General features: G+C 41.4%; 1 protein-coding gene across 1 annotated transcript in view; it reads left to right on the top strand.

Moving 5' to 3' along the window:
• The first annotated feature begins 5,629 nt into the window (after positions 1-5,629).
• Atad2 (ATPase family AAA domain containing 2) overlaps positions 5,630-22,128 on the top strand; it is a 48,734-nt gene continuing 32,235 nt past the window's right edge. Inside the window, exons 1-8 of the mRNA XM_057792545.1 lie at positions 5,630-5,883; positions 12,613-12,764; positions 15,429-15,478; positions 16,780-16,945; positions 17,386-17,488; positions 17,682-17,769; positions 19,424-19,627; positions 20,614-20,731. Coding sequence (XP_057648528.1) covers positions 5,722-5,883; positions 12,613-12,764; positions 15,429-15,478; positions 16,780-16,945; positions 17,386-17,488; positions 17,682-17,769; positions 19,424-19,627; positions 20,614-20,731 — 1,043 coding nt within the window. The 5' untranslated portion in view covers positions 5,630-5,721. The remainder of the gene's footprint in view (positions 5,884-12,612; positions 12,765-15,428; positions 15,479-16,779; positions 16,946-17,385; positions 17,489-17,681; positions 17,770-19,423; positions 19,628-20,613; positions 20,732-22,128) is intronic.

Below are 22,128 nucleotides of genomic sequence, written 5' to 3'. Positions count from 1 at the left end.
TGGGCGGGACCCAGTGCAGCGTGAGGGCGGAGCCCGGAATGTAGAAAACTGCGTGGTTCCGGTGGGCGGGACTTCGGGAGTGGGTGGAGCCTTGGCTGGGGGTGGGATGGAGTTGGAGGAGCGGGTGCGTGGGGGGGCACGAATCCTAGGGTTCCAAGGTCTGTGTAGTTCTCGCCAGCCCTTACATGATGGGTGGAGCCTGTGGCACAGTGGGCTCCACTGTGAGGGTTTCCCCTGCCCAGGCCAAGGTGGGGTTCGTGCGCTGTGTTGCGTGGACCTAGTCGCCATCAGGTGGGGACTGCTTGGTGTTGAAGTGTTGAATGAGCTTACTGACACCCCTTCAACCCCAGCTGAGGTTGCCAGGCTGTGTTGGGTTCCTGCGTGTCGGTGGAAAGAAGAAACACACTCTAGGATGAACTAGGGAGTCAGCCTCTGGCGAACTGACGGCCTGTAGCTTTTAGCAAGTCAGTTTCCGCGTACCAAAACCTCTTATCTGAAGCTCCCAAAGTCCTCCGTAACCAAGTTTTGCATAGCCTCTGAACCTTTAGAAAGCTCTCAGGTAAGATTTACGGACTTCACACCGGAAGGTGAAGGACCCAGAGACAGCAGTAGCAAAAGGCAGGTCAAGGCCACGTGCTAACACCCCGGAATCAAACCAACTGCAGAAATCTGCAGGAACTCTCGCTACGCTACACAGCTGTGTGGAACCAGAAAAGATCTAAAGAGCTGGCTGGGCGTGAAAGCTGAAGCTTTAGAACGCAAAATCAGAACCTAGAAAGAAGAAAAACCTAATCCAAGGATTGCACCGAAATCTCACCATATTGTTACTTAATTTCTTTTTAATTTTAGGTGTTTATAATGTGTCTATATATAGAAAAACAGACTGATCTAGTAAGTAAAAAAGTTGTAAACAGGTGTGGTGCTGGGGCCCTATAATCCCTGCAAGCAAGAGACCGAGGCAGGAGGATTGCTTTGAGTGCAAGACTAGCTTGGACTACATAGTAGCAGACTAGAGAGCTACATAAGAATTTTTCTTTAAAAAAAATCCTAGCTCTTGGGAGTCAGAGGTGACTGGATCTCAGTGAGTTCGAGGCCAGTCTGGTCTACAAAGTGAGATCCAGAACATCTAGGACTGTTTACACAGAGAAACCCTGTCTTGAAAAGCCAAAAAGAAAGAGTCTGGTTAGCATTCTGTATTAACCGTATTTATTTGCAGAAGGAAAGACACCAATTATCAAAACAGTATTTATTCATAGTGAATGAAGGACATGAAGTCTCTTTAGACTTGCTAGTTTCCTATGTTTGCATTGAACATATGTAACTGCTCAGGGAACTTCCCTACAAAAAGGAAAAAGAAAGAAAAGAAAGAAAGAAACTGTAATTCTTAAGCTTGATTTATAGGCCACCCACAGACTCTCAACCTCACAAGTCCCAAAACCCATAAAGTGCTATGCTGGTGGTATATTGGTGAATGTAATTGCCTTCAAAAACCCATAAATCCTACAAAAACAACAAAAAACCCACAAATGTGTTTGTGTCTGTTACCAATTTACTGCTTCAGCTTGAATATTTGGCTTCAAAAGAGTCTCTGGGGGGTGGGGAGGGAAGGTCATTAAACTTAACAGTTCTTGTTTAGTGAAAAGTGAACCTGAAGTTAATCTTTCTCAGAAAGAGGCTCCCTGCAGTTTCTAGGAAGGCACTGTAGCTAGTGGTATGTGACCTTGAAGGTTTAGTCTTTCTTCAACCCTCTGGACACAGAAACCAGAGTTTAGGGAAACCAGAGCTTGGGGAGGCCTGCACACAGTTGTGGGTGGCCAGCAAGTTCACACAGGCACCTTCTAGTCTCTTTCCTCCCTCGCTAGTACTCTTGCCCCAGGTGCTGTGGGAATCACCTCTGCTTTTCAAACTTAGGTGCCTTCACAGGTTGCTGACTGACCCATACACTGTCCAACAGCCCCCTACACACACACACAAACACCATGTTCTGGGGGTTGCCTTTCTGGCCAGCACCTGCACATCATCCCACACCAGCAAAATGATCTGCCTTCTCATAGGCATGACAAGCCTTCCTCAAAGAGATAGAGAGGAACCAGTATCAAATTTGTTATTTCTTGGGTCCTCTGCTCTAGCCTTTGATGTATACATATGTCTCTGTAGTCCATCTTTCTTTCTTCCTTCCTTTCTTCCTTTCTTTCTTTCTTGTTTGTTTTGTTTTGTTTCGTTTTTCAAGGCAGGGTTTCTCTGTAGCTTTGGGAACCTGTCCTGGAACTAGCTCTTGTAGTCCAGGCTGGCCTCAAACTCACAGAGATCTACCTGCCTCTGCCTCCCAAGTGCTGGGATTAAAGGCGTGCGCCACCACCGCCCGGCTATTCTGTAGTTTCAGTTGCTGCCTAATCTGTGTTGTCTCCTGGCTATTTTGGAGTTTGTATGCAAAGGTGGTGGTGAGACAGGGTCTCATATGGCCCTCACTGGCTATCACCTGAGTGGTAGAATTACAGACCCACACCACCATACCTAGATTTTGAATTTATCTCGCAGGTTCTATGAGTGTGTGTGCCCTCGAGCAGAGTTACTTCATCATCCTACTCCCTGAGCCTCAGTTTCCACATCTGTAAAATAAAGTTTACAATGCTGTTTCCTAAATAGGCATGCCACAAGGATTGAGTTTGTATATATTGTTGGTTAAACTGAGTTCTCAAGGCTTTGGTGCACCTTGAAACAATCCCAACACTCTGGCGTTCGTGCCAGATACAAAGGCTTTACCAATTTTCCCACATCAAGTTGTTGTTGGCACATAACCATAGCCGTCACAGTTCTCTGAAGTACAGTCCCCCACAGAGACTTCAAGAGTTAACCATATCCCTTCCTGTTGATTCTCTTTCAAATGGTTCTTGGGTCCTTAAGAGAGACTTCTGAATTGTCAAAGATACATATTGACGATTGTAAGATCTTTTTAGTAAATGCTCAAGTGGGGGGGGGATGGGCAGGACCTATCATTAAGTGTTGGCAGGAACAAATAGTAGAATTTCCAAGTGGTCATTTCAATGGGGGTGGAAGTAGGGAGGGAATGTCACCTACCGCCACAGCTCTTAGAAACTATGCTAATGTTTTGTTAAGTCCCTCACAGCTAAGGGTTTCTATGTTGGAATCATGTGACTACGTGCCCTATGCAAAAACTGGCATCCTTTTGAAATTGTCCCCATTCTCACACCTCTCCAGGCAAAGGCTAAGCATTACGACTGGCATAAATCTTTTTTCACCTAGAATGCAGGTGGCTGGAGATGTACCTCCGTTGGTAGGATGTTTGCCTACCATGAAAGGAACCCTGGATTTAATCCCCAGCACCACGTAAAATGGCGTGATGGTACAGACATGTAGTGCCAGTGCTCGGGCTGGGTGGAAAGTAGCAGTGTTACAGATGGATGTCAGGGTCCAACAAATGCCCACAGGATTTCCTGTTTCTTTTGTCTCGAACAAAGAATTGGGCCAGGGGCACGCAGGAAATGTTTATTAAGAAAGAGAGTACCATCGGGCAGTGGTGGCGTACGCATTTAATCCCAGTACTCAAGAGACAAAGGCAGGCAGATCTCTGTGAGTTCAAGGCCAGCCTGGTCTATAAGAGCTAGTTCCAGGACTGGCTCCAAAGGAACACAGAGAAACCCTGTCTTGAAAAACCAAAAATAAAAAAAGAGAGTACCACTGTGCAGAGGTGGTGCACGCCTTTAATCCCAGCACTCGGGAGGCAGAGGCAGGCAGATCTCTGTGAGTTTGAGGCCAGCCTGGTCTACAAGAACTAGTTCCCGCCGGGCGGTGGTGGCGCACGCCTTTAATCCCAGCACTCGAGAGGCAGAGGCAGGCGGATCTCTGTGAGTTCGAGACCAGCCTGGTCTACAGAGCTAGTTCCAGGACAGGCTCCAAAACACCACAGAGAAACCCTGTCTCGAAAAACCAAAAAAAAAAAAAAAAAAGAGCTAGTTCCCAGACAAATTCCAAAGTTACAGAGAAACTCTGTCTCAAAAAACAAAGAGAGAGAGAGAGAGAGAGAGAGAACACCACTGGATGGAGGTGGTGCACACCTTTAATCCCAGCACCCGGGAGGCAGAGGCAGGCTGATCTCTGAGTTTGAGGTCAGCTTGATCTACAGAGCTAAAACCAGGGCTACACAAAGAAACCCTGTATTGGGCTGGAGAGATGGCTCAGCAGTTAAGAGCATTTCCTGCTCTTTCAAAGGTCCTGAGTTCAATTCCCAGCAACCACATGGTGGCTCACAACCATCTGTAATGAGGTCTGGTGCCCTCTTCTGGCCTACAGTCATACACACAGAATATTGTATACATAATAAATAAATAAATAAATATTAAAAAAAGAAACCCTGTCTTGAAAAACAGAAAACAAAAAAAAAGAAAGGAAAGAGAGAACGCAGCAGAGCTGGAAAGGTTAGAAGCTCAATGATGTCTGTTCTTATCAAATTGGGATATTTATACATCACTTGTTTTGCAAAACTTTTAATTTTAATTTTTTATGCCAAATGGCCTCTGTATTAATTAAAAATGACCAAGATTTGCTTGCTACCTGGACAGCCATCCTGGACTACTCCAACATGACCTTATTTGTGGCAGAGGTCCTCTGCCTTGCACCAGCACTCTGAGCAACAGCCTCAAAGACTGAGCAGCAGTCTTTCAGAAGAATTTTGGGGAACAGAACTACTTTTGCAAGGCAGAGTACCGCAGGCAACCAAACAGTACCCACAGTTTGGACAGGGCCCTGGTGGAGGGTGATGCATACGGCAGTGTTGTCACCTAATCTATTAAGTACCTGACTTTAAAAAAATAAAACAACTTATTTTTAGTTACTTGCTTTAGGCTTAACCTTGACAATATATACAGAAGGCTAACGTTGTCTCTGTAAATAAGTTACATTTGTACTTAGCATGATTACATAGTTCTGAGCACATTAAAGAATTCCATCATTTATAAGGTGACTGACCATTAACTTGCATGTCTTAATTGTCTTTAACAGTTTACAGCAAGTTAGCAGCTTTTAAAAAATTAGGATTTTTACAGTTTCTATCCCTGGTATGTATTGTATGACTCTGTCTATCCCAATATTGTCAGTTCTTTTAGCTTTCTTTAAGGACCACTAGGTTTTTTTTCTTTCCGGTAATTTATTTTCATTCTTTCATCAACAAAAAGCTCTTCAGTCTCAAAGTCAAAGTGCTTTAGGGACTTTTTAAAATTTTACTTATTTATTTATTTTGCGTTTGAAGGCTAGATGGCGGGAAGCAGCCGGCAGGTAGCCAAAGGGTCCCTCCAAAACCACGCGCCAAAATTCCAAACAGGACGCTGCACAGCTCTCTCTAGTCTCCCTCCACTGAAGGCGGTGAGCCGGAACTATAGAAGGAAGAAAGACGTCTCAAGTTCCAGTTGGGCGCTCCTCGCGGCTCGCTTGAGTCCCAGCTCACGTCGGCATAGGCTCCAGCGCTCAGCAGATGGGAGGAGAGTCTCAGGGTTGTGGGTCTCGGAGCGGCGGAGGGGGCGGGGCCGGAGGGCGGGGGCGGAACCGGCGGCGGAGGGATTCCGCACGCGCGCGTCCTCTGAGGCCTCTGGGCGCGCAGTTTGTGGCGCCAGAATTTAGAGCGCGCCAGCGCCTGAGAGTCAATCCTGTCCTGGAGCTCCGCACCCTCTCCCTCACAACGGGTTCCGGCTCCCGCAGTGGGACACCATGGTGGTCCTCCGCAGCAGCCTGGAGCTGCACAGTCGCTCCACCACCTCTTCGGCCACCGACTCTCTGGACCTGTCCAACGAGTTCCTCAGCCTGAAGGACAGCGGCCGGAGGCGGCCCGGCTCACCCCGAGGCGCGGGGAAATCTGTGGACTCTACCGCGGTGAGTACCGGCCTGGGGCGGGGAACCCTTGGACCCGGGGTGGAGCCGCGCCGGGTGGGGACCGGCAACCGGGGGGGGGGGAACCGGCGTGCCGCGCAGGGGTGCTGGAAGGTTCCAAGGTTCCGGTGAGACAGATCTGACTGGAAGCGGGCTGAGCAGTTGGTCGCCACCTCTTTCTACGCAAGAGGAAGCCAGGGCCCACCAGAGCCGAAGCGGCGCGTAGGGCCGAGCCGAGGTGGTTTGGGGCCGCTCTTCCCCCCCACTTCCTTGTGTCCCCGGTTCGCGTCAGTCGGGAGAGTGCGACCCCGAGGTTGCTGACTGCTCGCACGTGCACAGGGACATTTTAGGGAGTGCGAGCACAGCCGGTAACTCAGACTCCACTGCCCTCCACTTACGGTCCAGGGAGGTTCCATGATCAGGACCTCGGCGGAGTGAAATATCAGGTTGCATAAGGTGGAGGGACGGCCACCAACACCTCGTGTGCCCTTCCTTTAAGTCTCGTGACAAGCTTTAGAGGGTCTGCGGTGATGACAACCGTGTGACAGATAAAGAAATGCACCCCAGAAAGATCAACAGGAGAGCGGGAGGAAGTTCTGAAGCTGGAACTTCGACGTTTCTGCCTCCTGGATCTTTGCTGTCCTGGCTCGCCGTGCCGCAGCCACAGTAGCTACAAGGGGATGTTTGCAGAGAATGGAGACCTCGCATCAAATGCTTCTTGCCTGTCGAGAACCAGTGCGACTTTTGAAGTCAGAGTCCCGAAGACATCTGCCCGCTGTGGCAGTGGAGGAAGGGGACAGCGTTCACCAAAAAGGTTGCGGTTAAGAAGGCCACAGTAAAGTTACCGAAACAGGTAGTGATGGTCTCGTAGCAGTGAGGGTCGCTATGGTAGTAGGAAAAATAGGGCCGGAGAGCTGATCAGGAGCCTGGAAGTCAGAAAGACGGATAGGAGCTCTGGGGTGGCAGTAGCACAGACAGCGGTGCCCACTTAGTTGATGCAGTGATGGCCTTGTATTGGGGCCTGACTTCGGGAGGGATTTGAGTCTCAGGTGCAGGAATGGGCAGAGGTCTGGGTAGGCTCAACATTTCTTACTCGGAATTACAAACACGTTCCCTTTATGTGATCTTTTATTTTGCCCGCTGTTGTAGTGATTACAACCTTCTAGGATAACTATAATCGCCTAACTTGTCTTGTTTATATTTTTCCCTAAATCAAATGTAACTCTATAGGGGCGTGTTTGTTTTATTTTTCTGTTAGCACTGTATTCTAGAACAGAGCATGGCACATAGATGCAGCGTTTGTTTTGGGTTGTTCTTATTCACAAAGCTGTTAGCTAAGCGTTGTATGCATGCCATCCATACCATATGGAGAGAGAGCGCTTGGAATGTAGGAGGAAGAGGATAGTCTCCGGGCTAGCGTTTACACTATATATCTTAGCATTTATTATTTATTTATTTATTTATGGTTTTTTTTTTTTTTTTTTTTTTGTTTTTCGAGACAGGGTTTCTCTGTGGTTTTGGAGCCTGTCCTGGAACTAGCTCTTGTAGACCAGGCTGGTCTTGAACTCACAGAGATCCTCCTGCCTCTGCCTCCCGAGTGCTGGGATTAAAGGCGTGCGCCACCACCGCCCGGCTTATTTATGGTTTTTCAAGACAGGGTTTCTCTATAGCTTTGGAGCCTGTCCTGGAACTAGCTCTTGTAGACCAGACTGGCCTCGAACTCACAGAGATCTGCCTGCCTCCTGAGTGCTGGAATTAAAGACATCCGCCACCACTGCCTGGCTTTTTTCTTTTTCTTTTTTCTTTTTTTTTAAATGTGATAGGGTTTTTTGTGTGTGTGTGTGTGTGTGTGTGTGTGTGTGTGTGTAGCTCTGTAACTCGCTATGTAGACCAGGCTGGCCTGGACCTCACAAAGAGCTACCTGCTTGGTGCTGGGGAGTGCTGGGATTATAGGCGTGTGCCACCATCTACCTGACCACATACCATCTTTTTGAAATAAAATCTTCCTTCTATAGATCAAGGCACTGTTGTAGGCCTTCTGATTAGAGGTTAGTTAGGAAGTGTTAGGTTGGGTGTGAAGAAATGAGTAGTTCTCAAAGATAATAGATTCCTATTACAAACCTCATCAGTACCAAGAATGGGATAGCTTTGTGTCTGAAAAGCTTTCTAATATGGAGGCTTTGTATTCAGTCTGGTCCTTGAAGTCAAATGTACTTTTCGAAGACTTAACTCCCATTATCCTGATATTTGAAAGCTTCCTAATTCCCAGTTTCATTTATCAACAGATGGTAGTAGAGATGGTACTTCTTCAGGTGGTTATAAATTTGTTAGTTCTAATTCATTGACTTTTTTCCTGGTTTACTAGTAGAGTACCTTTAAATCCAGAAGGTATTGAGAGTGACTCATAACTACATAGTATCTTTTTCTCTTTCTTTTTTCTTTTATTTACTTATTTGAGGCAATTCTGTAACATTATTTGACTTTGAGCAGGTTAGTTCTCATCTGCATTGACTGTAGGTTTTTTAATGTGGTAGCAGGCACTTAAGTTACCAGCATGTAGTTTGTTTGGTAAGTCCTCACCTGCATTTTCTGGACAAATGTGGATGCGATGTGGAATGTTTGACATTTTGGCTGGTATCTGTTGGGATTTGTGGGGTTTTTGGTTTGGTTTGGGTTTTTTGAGACAGGGTTTCTCTAGCTTTGGAGCCTGTTCTGAAACTAGCTTTTGTAGACCAGGTTGGCCTGGTACTCACAGAGATCCGCCTGTCTCTGCCTCCCTAGTGCGCCACCACTGCCCAGCTTGTGTTTTGTTTTTTTCTTAATGTATATGAGTTAACTAACTAGCCATTATCAATTTTTGTGCTTTGACAAGTCTGGAACTTTTTGATATCAAGAAATTTGGGGTTTTTTGTTTCTGAAGAACCAGTTAAGGCTGGGTAGAGCAGGTATATGTGGGGGGAGTTGATTATACAAGAATTTTGGATTGTATTCACTTATACTTTTGTGGAGTTTTGAGTAAGCTAGGCAAGCACTCTAGCACCAAACTCAGTCTCACAGTCTGTATGTTTATTTTTGAGACAGGGTTCCATTATGTAGCCTGGTCTAGCTAAGAGATTTCTATATAGACCAGACTGGCCTGGAATCATAAAGGTTCACCTGCTCCTACCTCCCAAGTGCTAGGACTAAAGGCATGTGCCACCCACACCCAGCTGTTTGATTTTTGAGACAGTTTTATTGACACTGCAGCATATAGAAGTGTGTGTATATGCTATTTTTTAAATTTGTATTTATTTAAACATCTGGAGAAATACTCAATACTAATTTGTGCAATATATGGAAATTTTGGTTTTTTGGGTTTTTTTGTTTGTTTGTTTGTTTGTTTTTTGGTTTTTCGAGACAGGGTTTCTCCGTAGCTTTGGTGCCCGTCCCGGAACTAGCTCTTGTAGACCAGGCTGGCCTCGAAGGAAATTTTGTTTTGAATTATATTAAGAGCCTAGTATAGTGACCTATTCCTGTACCTAACAGGTAGAGGTAGAAGTCCAGCTTGGGTTACTTATACTTTTTTTTTTTTTGTAAAGTAAAAAGCATATAGTTTAGTGAAGTGCTGAAATTGTGAGTAGGGGTTTGTCATGGAATAGTGAAGAGCTTTATGAAGTTGGGTAACATGACAGTCTTCATGAAGTAGGAGCCAGAAAGGTCTCTTAATTTAGGTTTAGAAGTTGCAATACTAGGAAACCATAAAGAGCTAGAATAGGGATTTGATGAAATAAGTGAGATTATAGTCAGCAGGTCCAGAGTTTGGATGACCAGATAAAGCACTAATAGCTTACATGTGTATCTGGAGTTACAGACAGTTGTGAGCCACCACATGGGTGTTGGAATCAATTCAGGTCCTCAGGAAGAGTGGACAGTTGCTCTCAATTATTGAGCCATCTCTCTAAATTTTCATTCTTTTTGAAGACATGATATTATATTGAATTTTTCACAACTTAAAGTGTTAGGTTATTTTTTTTTCTGGGGAGGGCAGGTTAGTCAGTTTTCATCTTTTACTATGTAGGCCCTGAGGAATGAACTCAGATAATCAGATTTCATGACTAGTGCCTTCCTGAGTCATCTTGATAGCCCCACACTGCATTTATCTACTCTTCTGCGAATGGATGGTTGGGTGGATCCCACTTTTTAGCTATTGTAATATTGTGTTGTGAACATGGATGTGCAGTATCTGATTGAGCCCTGCTTTTATTTCCTTGGCTGTATACCCACTCAGAAGTGGTGTCTTTTAAAACCTGGATTGTATTGTAATTCTCTGATTATTAAGGAACGACCATACTGTTTTGGTCTCACAAGCTTATGTGTATGTTTCTGTATTTGTATGCCGTTTTTCTTTCCTTTTTTTTTTTTGTTGTTGTTGTTTGTTTGTTTGTTCGAGATAGGGTTTCCCTGTGTATCTGATCTTATCCTGGAACTAGCTAGCTCTTGTAGACCAGGCTGGCCTCAAACTCACAGAGATTCACATTCACCTGCCTCTGTTGGGATTAAAGGCGTTCGCCACCATGGCCCAGCCACGTATGCCATTTTTCAAATTCTTCTGTTTGCTTTTCATGATAGGGTTTTTTTTTGTGTGTGTGTGTGTGTGTAGCCCTGGCTGTCCTGGACCAAGCTAGCCTTGAACTCAGAGATATGCTTGTCCAGGTTTCAAGTGTTGGAATTAAAGATGTGCTCCATCACCATACCTGGCTTGGGGAGAGGGAAGATAAATATTCCAAGTGTAATATTATGCTTTATTTGCATTTCAGTAATGACTAATGATGTTAAGCATATTTCCATATATTGGCTAGCTGTATTTTCTTTGGAGAACTATCTGTTGCCTTCCTTTGCTCTTTTAAGTTTTGTTGAAGTATTAGTTGTTTGGGGCTGGAGAGATGAGGCAGTAGTTAAGAACAATTATTGCTTTTGCAGAGGACCTGGGTTCAACTCCCAGTACCCACATGATGTCTCACAACTGTTTGTAACTCCAATTCAGGGGGATCTAACCCCCTCCTCTGACCTCCACGGGTACTAGGCACTTGCAGGCAACAATAATAAAATAATTTTGTTGTTGTTTTTCCAATACAGGGTTGTAGTGTGAATTCTAATTGGTCTTTATATATAATAATAAAAACCCAGAATCAGATATCACAGTGAGTGCTGAAAGATCAAAGAAGTGAAAGAGCCAGCCACTAGAGAGACTTTATCTCTATGGAATCCTCAGACCGAAGGGGGCAAGATCTTGTCTCCTCCTGCCTAATATTTCTCTCACCATCTAGCTTTATCACTCCTGTCTCTACTTCACAAGTGCTGGGCTCAAAGGTGTGAACTCTTGTTTCTCTTTTAGACAGATTCAATCTCATGTGGCCCAAGGTGGCTTTGAACTCACAGAGATTCTTCTGCCTCTGCCTCCCGAGTGCTGGGATTAAAGGCGTGCGCCACCACTGCCCGGCTTATCTCCACACTCTTGATCTTCAGGCAAACTTTATTTGTTATAGCACAAACAAAATAATCACCACAGGGTTTCTCTGTGTAAAGCCCTGGCTGGCCTGTAGACCAGGGTGGCCTCGACCTCCCGAGTGCTGGGATTAAAAGTGTGTGCTATGCCGGGCGATGGTGGCGCACGCCTTTAATTCCAGCACTCGGGAGGCAGAGGCAGGCGGATCTCTGTGAGTTCGAGACCAGCCTGGTCTACAGAGCTAGTTCCAGGACAGGCTCCAAAACCACAGAGAAACCCTGTCTCGAAAAAACCAAAAAAAAAAAAAAAAAAAAAAAGTGTGTGCCATTACTGACCAGCTCAATATTTATCACTCATTCATTTATTTTTGAGACAGGTTTTCTCTGTGTAACAGTCCTAGTTGCCCTGGAACTCGCTTTGTAGAACAGGCTGAACTTGAACTCACAGACATTCACCTGCCTCTGTCTCCTGAGTGCTGAGATTAAAGGCGGGTGCCACCAGTGCCCCATAACTCAATAAATCCAAAGAAGAAATATTGTTTGTATATAGTAGATATATTTTCTCCCATTCAGTGGGTTGCCTTTTTATTCCGTTGGTAGTTCCTTTTGATATATACATTTTAATTTATTTGTGTGTGTGTGTGTGTGTGAGTACATGAGGAAATCAGAACAGCTTGTAAGAGTCTGTTCTCTCCTTCCACCATATGGGTCCTGGGATTTTAATTCAGGTCTTCAGATTTGGAAGCGAAATCCTTTTAACACCGAAGCACCTAGCTGACCTTATATATTCTTTGGTATGGGTATTTCCAGCTCAGCCTCACACTCTGTGAAACTTAGGATGACCTTGAACTTCTGATCACACTCATCAGGCCTGCTAGTAAATGCTGTATTTTCAGTTTCATAGTCTTTACTGATTCTTGTAATAAAATAATTGTTTGATTTATTGTTTCTTGGGGAAGTGTAAAAATCATCCTGCACTAAAAACAACTATTATTGCTGGGCGGTGGTGACGCATGCCTTTAATCCCAGCACTTGGGAGGCAGAGACAGGCAGATCTCTGTGAGTTCGAGACCAGCCTGGTCTACAAGAGCTAGTTCCAGGACAGGAACCAAAACCACAGAGAAACCCTGTCTCGAAAAAACCAAAAAAACTATTATTAACTTATAATCAGAGAAGATTCTTAGGACTTAGGGTTGGTCTTAACTAATAAAGTCAAACCTATAACGACATTCTTAATTTTTCTTAAAGGATGGCTCCTCAGTTAAGGAAGTTGAAATCTACCGCCATACGCATTCTTTAAGATCTTTGAGGAAAAAAGAACAGATTTCTTCAGATTCTAGTTTTGATAAGAATATGGAAAGAACAGAGAAACACACTACTAATGGCAGACATTTCACAAGGTAATAAAAGATGTTTGACCACTAATTCAAAGTGGCTTTAAAATAGTATTTTTTTTAACTTGATTTTTTTTTTCCCATTTTACTTGATGTATTTACTACTTTACATGTGTTGTGTGCATGTGAGTGTGTAGGCAGGTCTGTGAAAGTGGATTGATGTGGAGTGTCCTCCTTGTTTGCTCTCCACAGGGTTTCTTGGTGATGTACTCTTCCTGCTGTTCCCCTTTTCTGTTGACAGCAACCCTATATTATAACTTTTTCTCATTCCTTTTTTTACCACATTTTCCGTCTGTCTGAAAGATCAGATAACCAATATTGTTAGAAGATGTAGAAAATTTGAGTACCCATTCCATAATGGTGGATCTATATATTTCTTTGCTCATGCTGTGCTTGACTAGGGTCCAGAGAGCACACCAGCGATCTTCAGGAAATACATGAGATTTGTGAAATGTTTTAGCTTGTATATGCAGTTTCCTAGGAAATTAAGTTCATAGAAGTTGAAGTCTAGGAAACTTAAATCTGGTTTTACAGATTTTATTGGCTCACAACTCTACGCAATTTTGGGCTTATTTATCTATGGCTGCTTTGATGCTACAGTGTCCAATGGTTTTGACAGCCACAGAATGGCTGACAAGAATAATATATTGACTATCCAGCAACTTCACAAAAAAGTTAGTAATTTCTGTAAAATTAAAAACCCATCTGGTTCAGTAAGATAGCAACAAAAAAATTATTACTTTAATTACTTCCGAAGTGTTTTACATGGTTTGATGGGCAGGGCTCCTTGAGAAGGAAAAATTATCAGCCTAAACTAACTCTTCAATGAATTACTCAAACCTTTCAAACTTTTTTTTCCCTTTGTGCTTATTGATTGAGTGAGCGTGTATACATGCAGATGACAGCTGTCAGGGATTTTTCCTTCTATGTTGATTCCAGGGATAAAACTGAGGTCAACAGCCTTGGTGCCAGGTGCTTTTACCCACTGAGTCATCATACTGGCCCTGCTTTAAATCAAAAGCCTTTATTTTCTCTTTGGTTTTACTTGTGTCCCAAGAAAGGTACAGAGGTAATACTATTCACACCTTTCAAAGGATATATGGGTGAAATATTCTAGAAAGTTTCCTTTTATGTTTGTGTGGGATGAGTTCATTTTTTGGTGTATGCACATGTGTGTAGGGGCATGCATGAATTTTTGTGGACCAGATGTCCATGTCGGGTGTCTTCCATAACTCTCTACCTTATTTTAAGGTAGGAATTCTCAGTGAGCCCGGAGCTCATCACTTCAGCTAGGCTAGCTAGTCAGTAACCTCTGGACATCTGCCTGTTTCAGCCCACCCCCACTTCCACCCCCACCCCAGTGTTGATATTATACCTGTGCTATAATACTCCCAGCTTTTAGTTGGGTACTGGGAATCCAAACTCAGATCTTTATGCTTGTGCAGCAAGTACTGTGTTGATTTTGTATATTTTTTTTATTTTCTTTTTTTGTTTTTGATGCTGAAAATAGAACCCAAGACTTTTTAGACATAACTAGGAAGTGTTTTTTTAAAAGAATGAACTGTTTCATTTTAAAGAATAATGTTTGTGCTTATAAAGAATAATGCCAATAAATTTAAACTAATTCATAGGATTTGAAATATGATGGAGTCCTGTTTTTTAAGGCTTGGATTCCTCCTTCCCCATTCAGTAGACTTTCTATACTTTTTTTTTTTTTTTTTCTTTTTTGGCATGGAGTGGGTGTTTAGTTTCAGACAATTCTCTACTTGAGCCTCGCCTTAAATTCATTAAGCACTTAAAGCTGGCCTTGAACTCGTGGTTATCCCTTTGTTTTTATTCATGATTTACTTTTTGAGATAAGGTCTCCCTGTAAAGCCCTGGCTGGCCTTGATATATAGACCAGGCTGGCCTTGAACCTAGAAATCTGTGTGCCTGGATTTCTTAGTTTGTGAACACTCCCTAATGATCTGCTTGATCCAGTTTCTCAAATGCTGGGATTAGTTTCAAGCAAGCAACTGTTCTTAGAAAACAATTAACATATCACTTTAGAACTGCAAATTTCTCAAGGTTATAAGATTGCTGTGGATATGTGTGAAACTTGATTTTATGCAGTGTTTCCTTCAACTACGTAAATAAAGATTTAGTCCAAGAATTTCACTTCTTATATCAAATAAGATGCTTTGACTTGATTTTTCTGTTTGTCTACGAGTTAGTAGGGAGTTGGTAGTGCACACTAAGACTGGAGATAGTTCTCTGCAGCTAAGACCCAAACGCAATGCCTAGCAGCCATGTAAGGAGTCTCAGAATAGTCTGTAACTTCAGCTTCAGACTATCCAACACCTTCTTCTGGACTCTACATGCACAAACACGTAATTAAAAGTAAATAAAAATGAAGGCTAAGCAGGAGTATTGAAATTAGTTCACATATAGCCTGGGCTACAATGTGAGACCCTGTCTCAAAAAAACAAAAATAAATGGATTAATCATTGAATTCAAAATAGACATTTGTTTAATCATAACATGTAAATGTTTTCAATGTTTCTTGGATTTTTTAAGTGTCTTGAGTTTCTTTTTTGACTTAATTTTCCATCTCAGTTTGTTGTATAGAATGTAGAATTTAAATATCTTGTCAATTTTATTTTTAATTCATTTAACATATTTTTTATATAGACAGTTGGCTCGACAGCAGGCTGATAAAAAAAAAGAAGAGTGCAAAGAAGGTAAGTTGTGCTAACAACACTTCAGCTTTTTAAAACGTGATTCATAATGTTTATAGGTTGATTGGAGCACATATAATAGCCTGTGCATAAATTGTGTACTTTGTTAGGTTTGACATAGAATGTAAAAGAAGCCATTATATACTAATATAGTAAAAATACCCTTTACCCTTAAAAGTTTCTTCAAACTCCTGTGGTGGTTTGAATAAGAATGGCCCCTATAGGCTCCTATGTTCGAATGCTAAATCTCCAGGGGGTGGAACTGTGATTAAAATTAGTAGGATTAGAAGATGGAAGCTTTAGGAGAAGTAACTGACACTGGGGGTGAGCTTTAGGCAGGCCTAGTGTCTCTCCCTTTCTCCATCTACTAAACAAGATGTTGCTCTTAGCTACTGCTTCAGCAAACTGCCTGCATGCCCTCATGCTGCAGGCCATGATAATAATGGACTAAACCTCTTAAACTAAGCAATCCCCCAGTTAAATGCTTTCATGTTTTTTGGGGGGGGTTAATGAGTTGCCTTGGTCATGCTATCTCTTCACAGCAATAGAACAGTGACTAAGACACTCACATAGAATCTATCTCGACTCTTCCAGTTCCTGCCTTGCCCTCTGGTTCCAAAGTAATCACCAATGTTCTTTTTTGCTCCTGCAGAGTTTCTCTGAGTAGCCCTGGCTGTCCTGGAACTTGCTCTGTAGACCAGGGTGGCCTAGAACTCACAGAGATCCACCTGCCTCTGCTTCCTAAATCCTGAGGTTAAAGGTGTGCACCACCACTGCCTGACTTGTTTTCTGTTACTGTAGATTAGCTTGCATTACCTAGAGGTTTATGTAAGCTAAATCATACAGGATATTTTTTATCATTTCATTCAGCAAAATTAATTTTAAGTGTTGTCTATGTTGCTACTTTTGTAGCTGAGTAGGATTCTGTTATATGAATATACCATGATTTACTGCCCAGGCTGATCTTTTAAAAAACTCAGGATCTGCCTGAGCTTCTTGATGGTGGGGATTGCAGACATGCTCTGCTACACCTGACTGTATCTCATCCTCTTTTGATAGACTTGAGTTTCAGTTTGGAGCTATCGCAAGCTGCTTTAAACTGTCTGATACGAATCTTTATATGACATTTCTTCTCTGAAGCGCATTAGCTCATACCATAGGGATATGTTGTAACTTAAAATTTTTTCTAGAAAAACAAGTTTGAGGTGGTATAATTTTGCTATATTAAAGTAGTGGCCTGTGCATTTTCAAGTTGTTTTGCTAATGCTTATTTGAAATCTGTTTTTCTGTACATATCTATGAAGACAAAGTTATTTCAGTTACTCACTCGTTGAGGAATAGAAACATTGCTCAGAGTACAGAACATTTACGTGAACAGAATGGAGATGTTGAAGTTCGAAGAAGTTGTAGGATTAGAAGTCGTTACAGTACTGTGAACCAGTCTGTGCTATTTGACAAGCTTATAACAAAGTAAGTACAAATGCTTAAGATCAAAACTATGTATCTGGAACAATCTATATTAGAGACGGATTGTGAGTTTTTACTAACACCCCCACACACAACACACAAAAACTGTAGCTGGCTGCCGTTGAACTCAGAGATGTGCTTGCTTCTGCCTCCTAAGTACTAAGACCAAAGGTATCTGCCATCACCATGACTCCTGCCTCCCTTTTCCCTTTTAGGGATTGAATATTTTGTGTATGCCAGGGAAGTGCAATACCATTGAGCTACACCCCTGACCCTGTCCTGAATACTATAATCTGTTTGATTTATGTGAAACATGCAGGAGAATGGCTTTTGGTAACCTTTATTCTATGTATGTGTTTAAGTTAATGGAAAGAAGTGTTTGAATATTTTACCAAGTTAAGTTAGTGCTTCTTGCTGAAATATTTTTATTACTATTTTTAAAGCACTGCTGAAGCTGTACTTCAGAAGATGGATGACATGAAAAAGATGCGTAGACAGCGGATGAAAAAACTTGAAGATTTGGGAGTGTTTAATGAAGCAGAAGAGGTAAAATTCGGTGGTGACTTAATCTCTGTTTAGTGCATAATCCATTTAAGGGTACTAATTAATCATTTTGTTTAACATTTGTTATATTCAAAAATTACTGCTAGAATTTGTTTATAGTTATGTCTTCCTTTAAAGAATAATTTCTGTGTGAACATACACTAAATGTTAATGGATTTTATTTGAACATTTGTAGAGCAATCCTTATATGTACACAAGAGGAAAGCGGAAGGCTATTCAACAGGCCGATGAAGAAACAACTGATAACCAAGACGGCAGTGTGGGTTAGTGTGTTGTTGTTGTTGTTTAAATCTGTTTTCTGGCTTCAAATTTAAACTTTTTTTTTTTTTTTTTTTTGTTTTTGTGTTTTTTTTTTTTGTTTGTTTTTTTGAGACAGGGTTTCTCTGTGGTTTTGGAGCCTGTCCTGGAACTAGCTCTTGTAGACCAGGTTGGTCTCGAACTCACAGAGATCCGCCTGCCTCTGCCTCCCGAGTGCTGAAACATTTTTAACTTAGTAAGAAATAGCTTTATTATTCAGATTGACATGTTTTTAAAAGATTTATTTATTTATTATGTATACAGTAATCTACCTACATATATCCTATAGGCCAATAGAGGGCACCAGACCTCATTACAGATGGTTGTGAGCCACCATGTGGTTGCTGGGACTTGAACTCAGGACCACTGGAAGAGCAGTCAGTGCTCTTAACCTCTGAGCCACCTCTCTAGCCCTCAGATTGACATTTATTGTAGTTTGCAGTAGTTGTGGTTATAATTTAAAGAAGTGTTGACAAGGGAGCGCTCAAAACAGGATAGTGTGTTTTGTTGGAGAAAGGAACTAAAATCAACAGTTTTAAGGTAATAATTAATTGGTTTGCTTGTATAATAAAACTACAGTTAGTTTATCATATATCTCAATCTTAGTTAAAATGATTAAAGTTGTTAATTTATTCTTTTGGCTTTTCAAGATAGGGTTTCTCTGTAACTCTGAAACTCACTCTGTAGACCAGGGTAATCTTGAACTCACAGAGATCTGCCTGCCTCTGCCTAAAGTGTTGGAATTAAAGTCGTACAGTACCACCATCCATCTATTAAATTTAATTTTACTACTAATTTTGAGGCTTAACATATTGTTTTCTCTTGAGTGAAAGCAGTTTTCTGAAATATATTTTAAACATGGTGGAGGTTATCTTATTATCATAAAAGCATTTATTAGACTTATGTAATTCCCATAGCCAGAGAGCTAGGTAGCATTAAGTTTTAACAGGTAAGCTTTTGTGTCTATGGCATTAAAACCTATCAGTATGCTACATGAACTTGAGAGTTTTAGGTAAAGTTGGCTTATATCGAGATTTCTGAGAACATTGTAAACTTTAATATGGTATTTACTAGCATTAGTTTTCAAACTTCCTGTTTTTGTTTTTGAGAGTCTCGCTTTCTGCCTTGGTGGCCTGGTAATTACTATATAGACCAGGCTGGAGTCCCTCAAATTTGTAGAGAATTGCTTGCCTCTGTCTCCTGAGTACTGGAATTAAAGGCATATGCTTCCAAACCTGACTTCTAAGTTTTAATTCTATAATTTTTACTTTAATTTTGAAAAGTTCTTAATGTTGCAAATTCTGTCTATGAATAATGGAAAAGTAGGTAAAGTTTTAAATGATCCCTTCTTCCCTGGGAGATCTTTTTCTCTCCTAGCTCCCAGTGTTAAAAATTGTTAACCTTTTGATGAGTGTATTGGATGCATTTGTTTTGTAAACTTTTATTGTGTTTATTTTGTGTGGGAGTGCTAAGTGCATGTGGAGGTCAGGGGACAATTTGCAGGGCTCGGTTTTTCTGACTTTGTGGGTTCTGGGCATAGAACTCAGTTTGTAGTTTGGTGGCAGTTACTCTTACCTGCTGAGACATTTCATTGGCCCCTGTGTATATTCCTAATTGTAGAATCATCTGAAGAGGGTGAAGAGCAAGAGGAGGATGATGGTGAAGATGAAGAGGATGATGGTGAAGATGAAGAGGATGATGGTGAAGATGAAGAGGATGATGGTGAAGATGAAGAGGATGATGAAGATGGAGAAGAAGATAATCAAAAACGATACTATCTTAGGCAGAGAAAAGCAACTGTTTACTACCAAGCACCACTGGAAAGTAAGTACTGCAGTGATCTTTAAGGAGAAAGATAGATTTGTAGTGCCTTACTTTTTCTGTCCTGTTATTTCTTTCTTAAACATTTTTTATTGCACTTATCTACTCTGTGTGGTGTGTGTGTGTGTGCACATGCTGTGGTGCATATGGGGGTGAAATCAGTTACCTTCTACTATGTGGGTCTTGCGGACTCATCTCACACTCATGTTATCAGGCAGTCTTTGTAGCAGTTCATCTCACCAGCCCTGGTTTATTTATTGAGATGGGTGTGTAACAGTCTTGGCTGTCCTGGAAATCCCTATGTAGACCAGGCTGGCCTTGAACTTACTCCCTGCCTCTGCCTCCTAAGTGCTGAGATTAAAGGCACCACCACCACCCGGTTAAATAAATATAAAAAGAGTTAAATATTGTCTTGAACAAAACAAATATCTGACCTCTTTTGAGATTTTATGTTTTATCTTTTTTGTCTAATCTTATGTTTATAAAGATAAGATGCTTTTAATTTTTGTTAATACCAAGCATCAATAACTTGTGAGCTTTTATGGTCAGGGGAAACTATCTGTTATACATGTATAATCGTAATATTTGTATATGGCTAGTATGTATCTTGGTTGTCCTATACGTAATTTATACTTGTTTGTTTATGTGTGTCAGTATGAGTCCATGTACTGCACCTTCACGCAAATGCCCATGGAGGCCAAAAGGGTGTTGAATTTCTGTAATTTGAGTTATAGGCGGTTGTACGTCACTCAGTGTGTACCGGGACTGGAACTCAGGTCTTCTCAAAGCAAGTGTTCTTTACTGCTGAACTGTGTTGTGTCTCCAGCCCCCTACTACGTATTTTTACTATCAACCCCATAGATAAATGACATTAATAAAATATTCTTTACATACTTACATTTTCATGGAAGGCAGCACATTTGTTAGTATTTAAAGGACAAACTTCTTAGTATATTTTACATTATATATGCTCATACTTCTTTTTCTAGAACCTCGTCACCAGAGAAAGCCCAACATATTTTATAGTGGTCCAGCTTCTCCTGCAAGACCAAGATACCGACTATCTTCTACAGGACCAAGAAGTCCCTATTGTAAACGACTGAACAGGTTAGGTTCTGAAATAGTGATTGGCTATGTTATGAAAAGATTCTAGAATCTTTGGATTGAGTGTATTAGGATGGAATTCTAGAATTTCATACATGGAAGAGCTCTGCTCTGCATTTAGGGCTCTAATTCCCTTTGCCAGTGACTGTTTTTGCTTTTGCTTTCATTAATAGAAAGTGTTTATAACTCCTTGGTAAGATAGTTTATTCCATTGTACCACATTGAATAATAGATCTGCTTTGACTTGGTGTATATTGTAGTTTAGGCTCTATGTTAAATATTTTATAAAGATTATTTCATTTAAATTTCACATTTAGACTGCAGCCTTTCTTTATATACTGCCACAAGCATCAACTCCCACCATTTTAAATACTCTAAGTTATATAGCTTCTAGACTCAATCATGACACTGGCCACCCCTTTTTCTTTTTTGGATCTATTTTATAGTTTATTTCTCTTATATTTTAGAAAAAAATGTGGTATTTTTCACTAGAGGATTTCTTTTATACCCCAACAGTTGTTTTCTTTAAGATTTAAGTTTGCAGAGGTAACTTATTTTCCCATCTTGAGTAATATAAGATTTTCTGATAAATTAGGATAACTAGAGTTTGTATTACGTGACTTATAAATAGCAAAGAAAACAAGAATGATACTGGTATGTGAGATAACTTTAAAATATTAATTTTCAGAAGTAAGAATGAAATCATAGATTTCGGCTGTTTAAACAGCTCTCAGAATCTGTAAATGATCTGGTCATGCGTTGGTCCTGCAAGCAGAAACTTTAAGTGATAAAGAGTTATTTCTTTTAGGAAAAATAAGTATTTGTGTCCTTAGGCTTTCTGATTTTTTCAGCATCATGAGTAGACATTATGACTTTCTTTTTTCATCATCCCTTTCACCTAACCCTGAAGGATGAGGAAGCAGGAAGGCCAGTTTCGCAAGATCAGTTATACTTGAAAGGACTCTGTGTTTTCGGTATTCTCGTGAACTCTTTAGAGTGCTGTTAAAAGCTAGACCTGGTGGTTTGGTCCTCTAATCCCAGCTGGACACTGAGGCAGAGGATTGACAGTTTAAGTCCTACCTGGGCAACAGAGCAAGTTCAAGGCTAGGTTAGTCAACTTAGCAAGACCATTTCAAAAATTCTTCAAAGACACATTCTCTGTGACCTATTTCCTCGGTCTAGACTTCACTTTCTAATGGTCCATTCATTTATAAATGGACTAATCCTTTGATGAGGTCAACATTCTTATGATCTCGTTACCTCAATAGTTCACCATCTGGTGACAAACTTCATAGATAAGCCTTTGGGGTCAGGGTTCTTTTATTTACAAAACAATACCTTATATTGGTCCACAAGGTTTGTTGTTTGCTTACAACTTTTATTGGCTGGTGAGATAAGCT

Source organism: Chionomys nivalis, chromosome 17 (genome assembly GCF_950005125.1).
Source record: "Chionomys nivalis chromosome 17, mChiNiv1.1, whole genome shotgun sequence".
Classification (NCBI taxonomy): domain Eukaryota; kingdom Metazoa; phylum Chordata; class Mammalia; order Rodentia; family Cricetidae; genus Chionomys; species Chionomys nivalis.
This window is presented reverse-complemented; position numbering and strand designations above follow the sequence as displayed.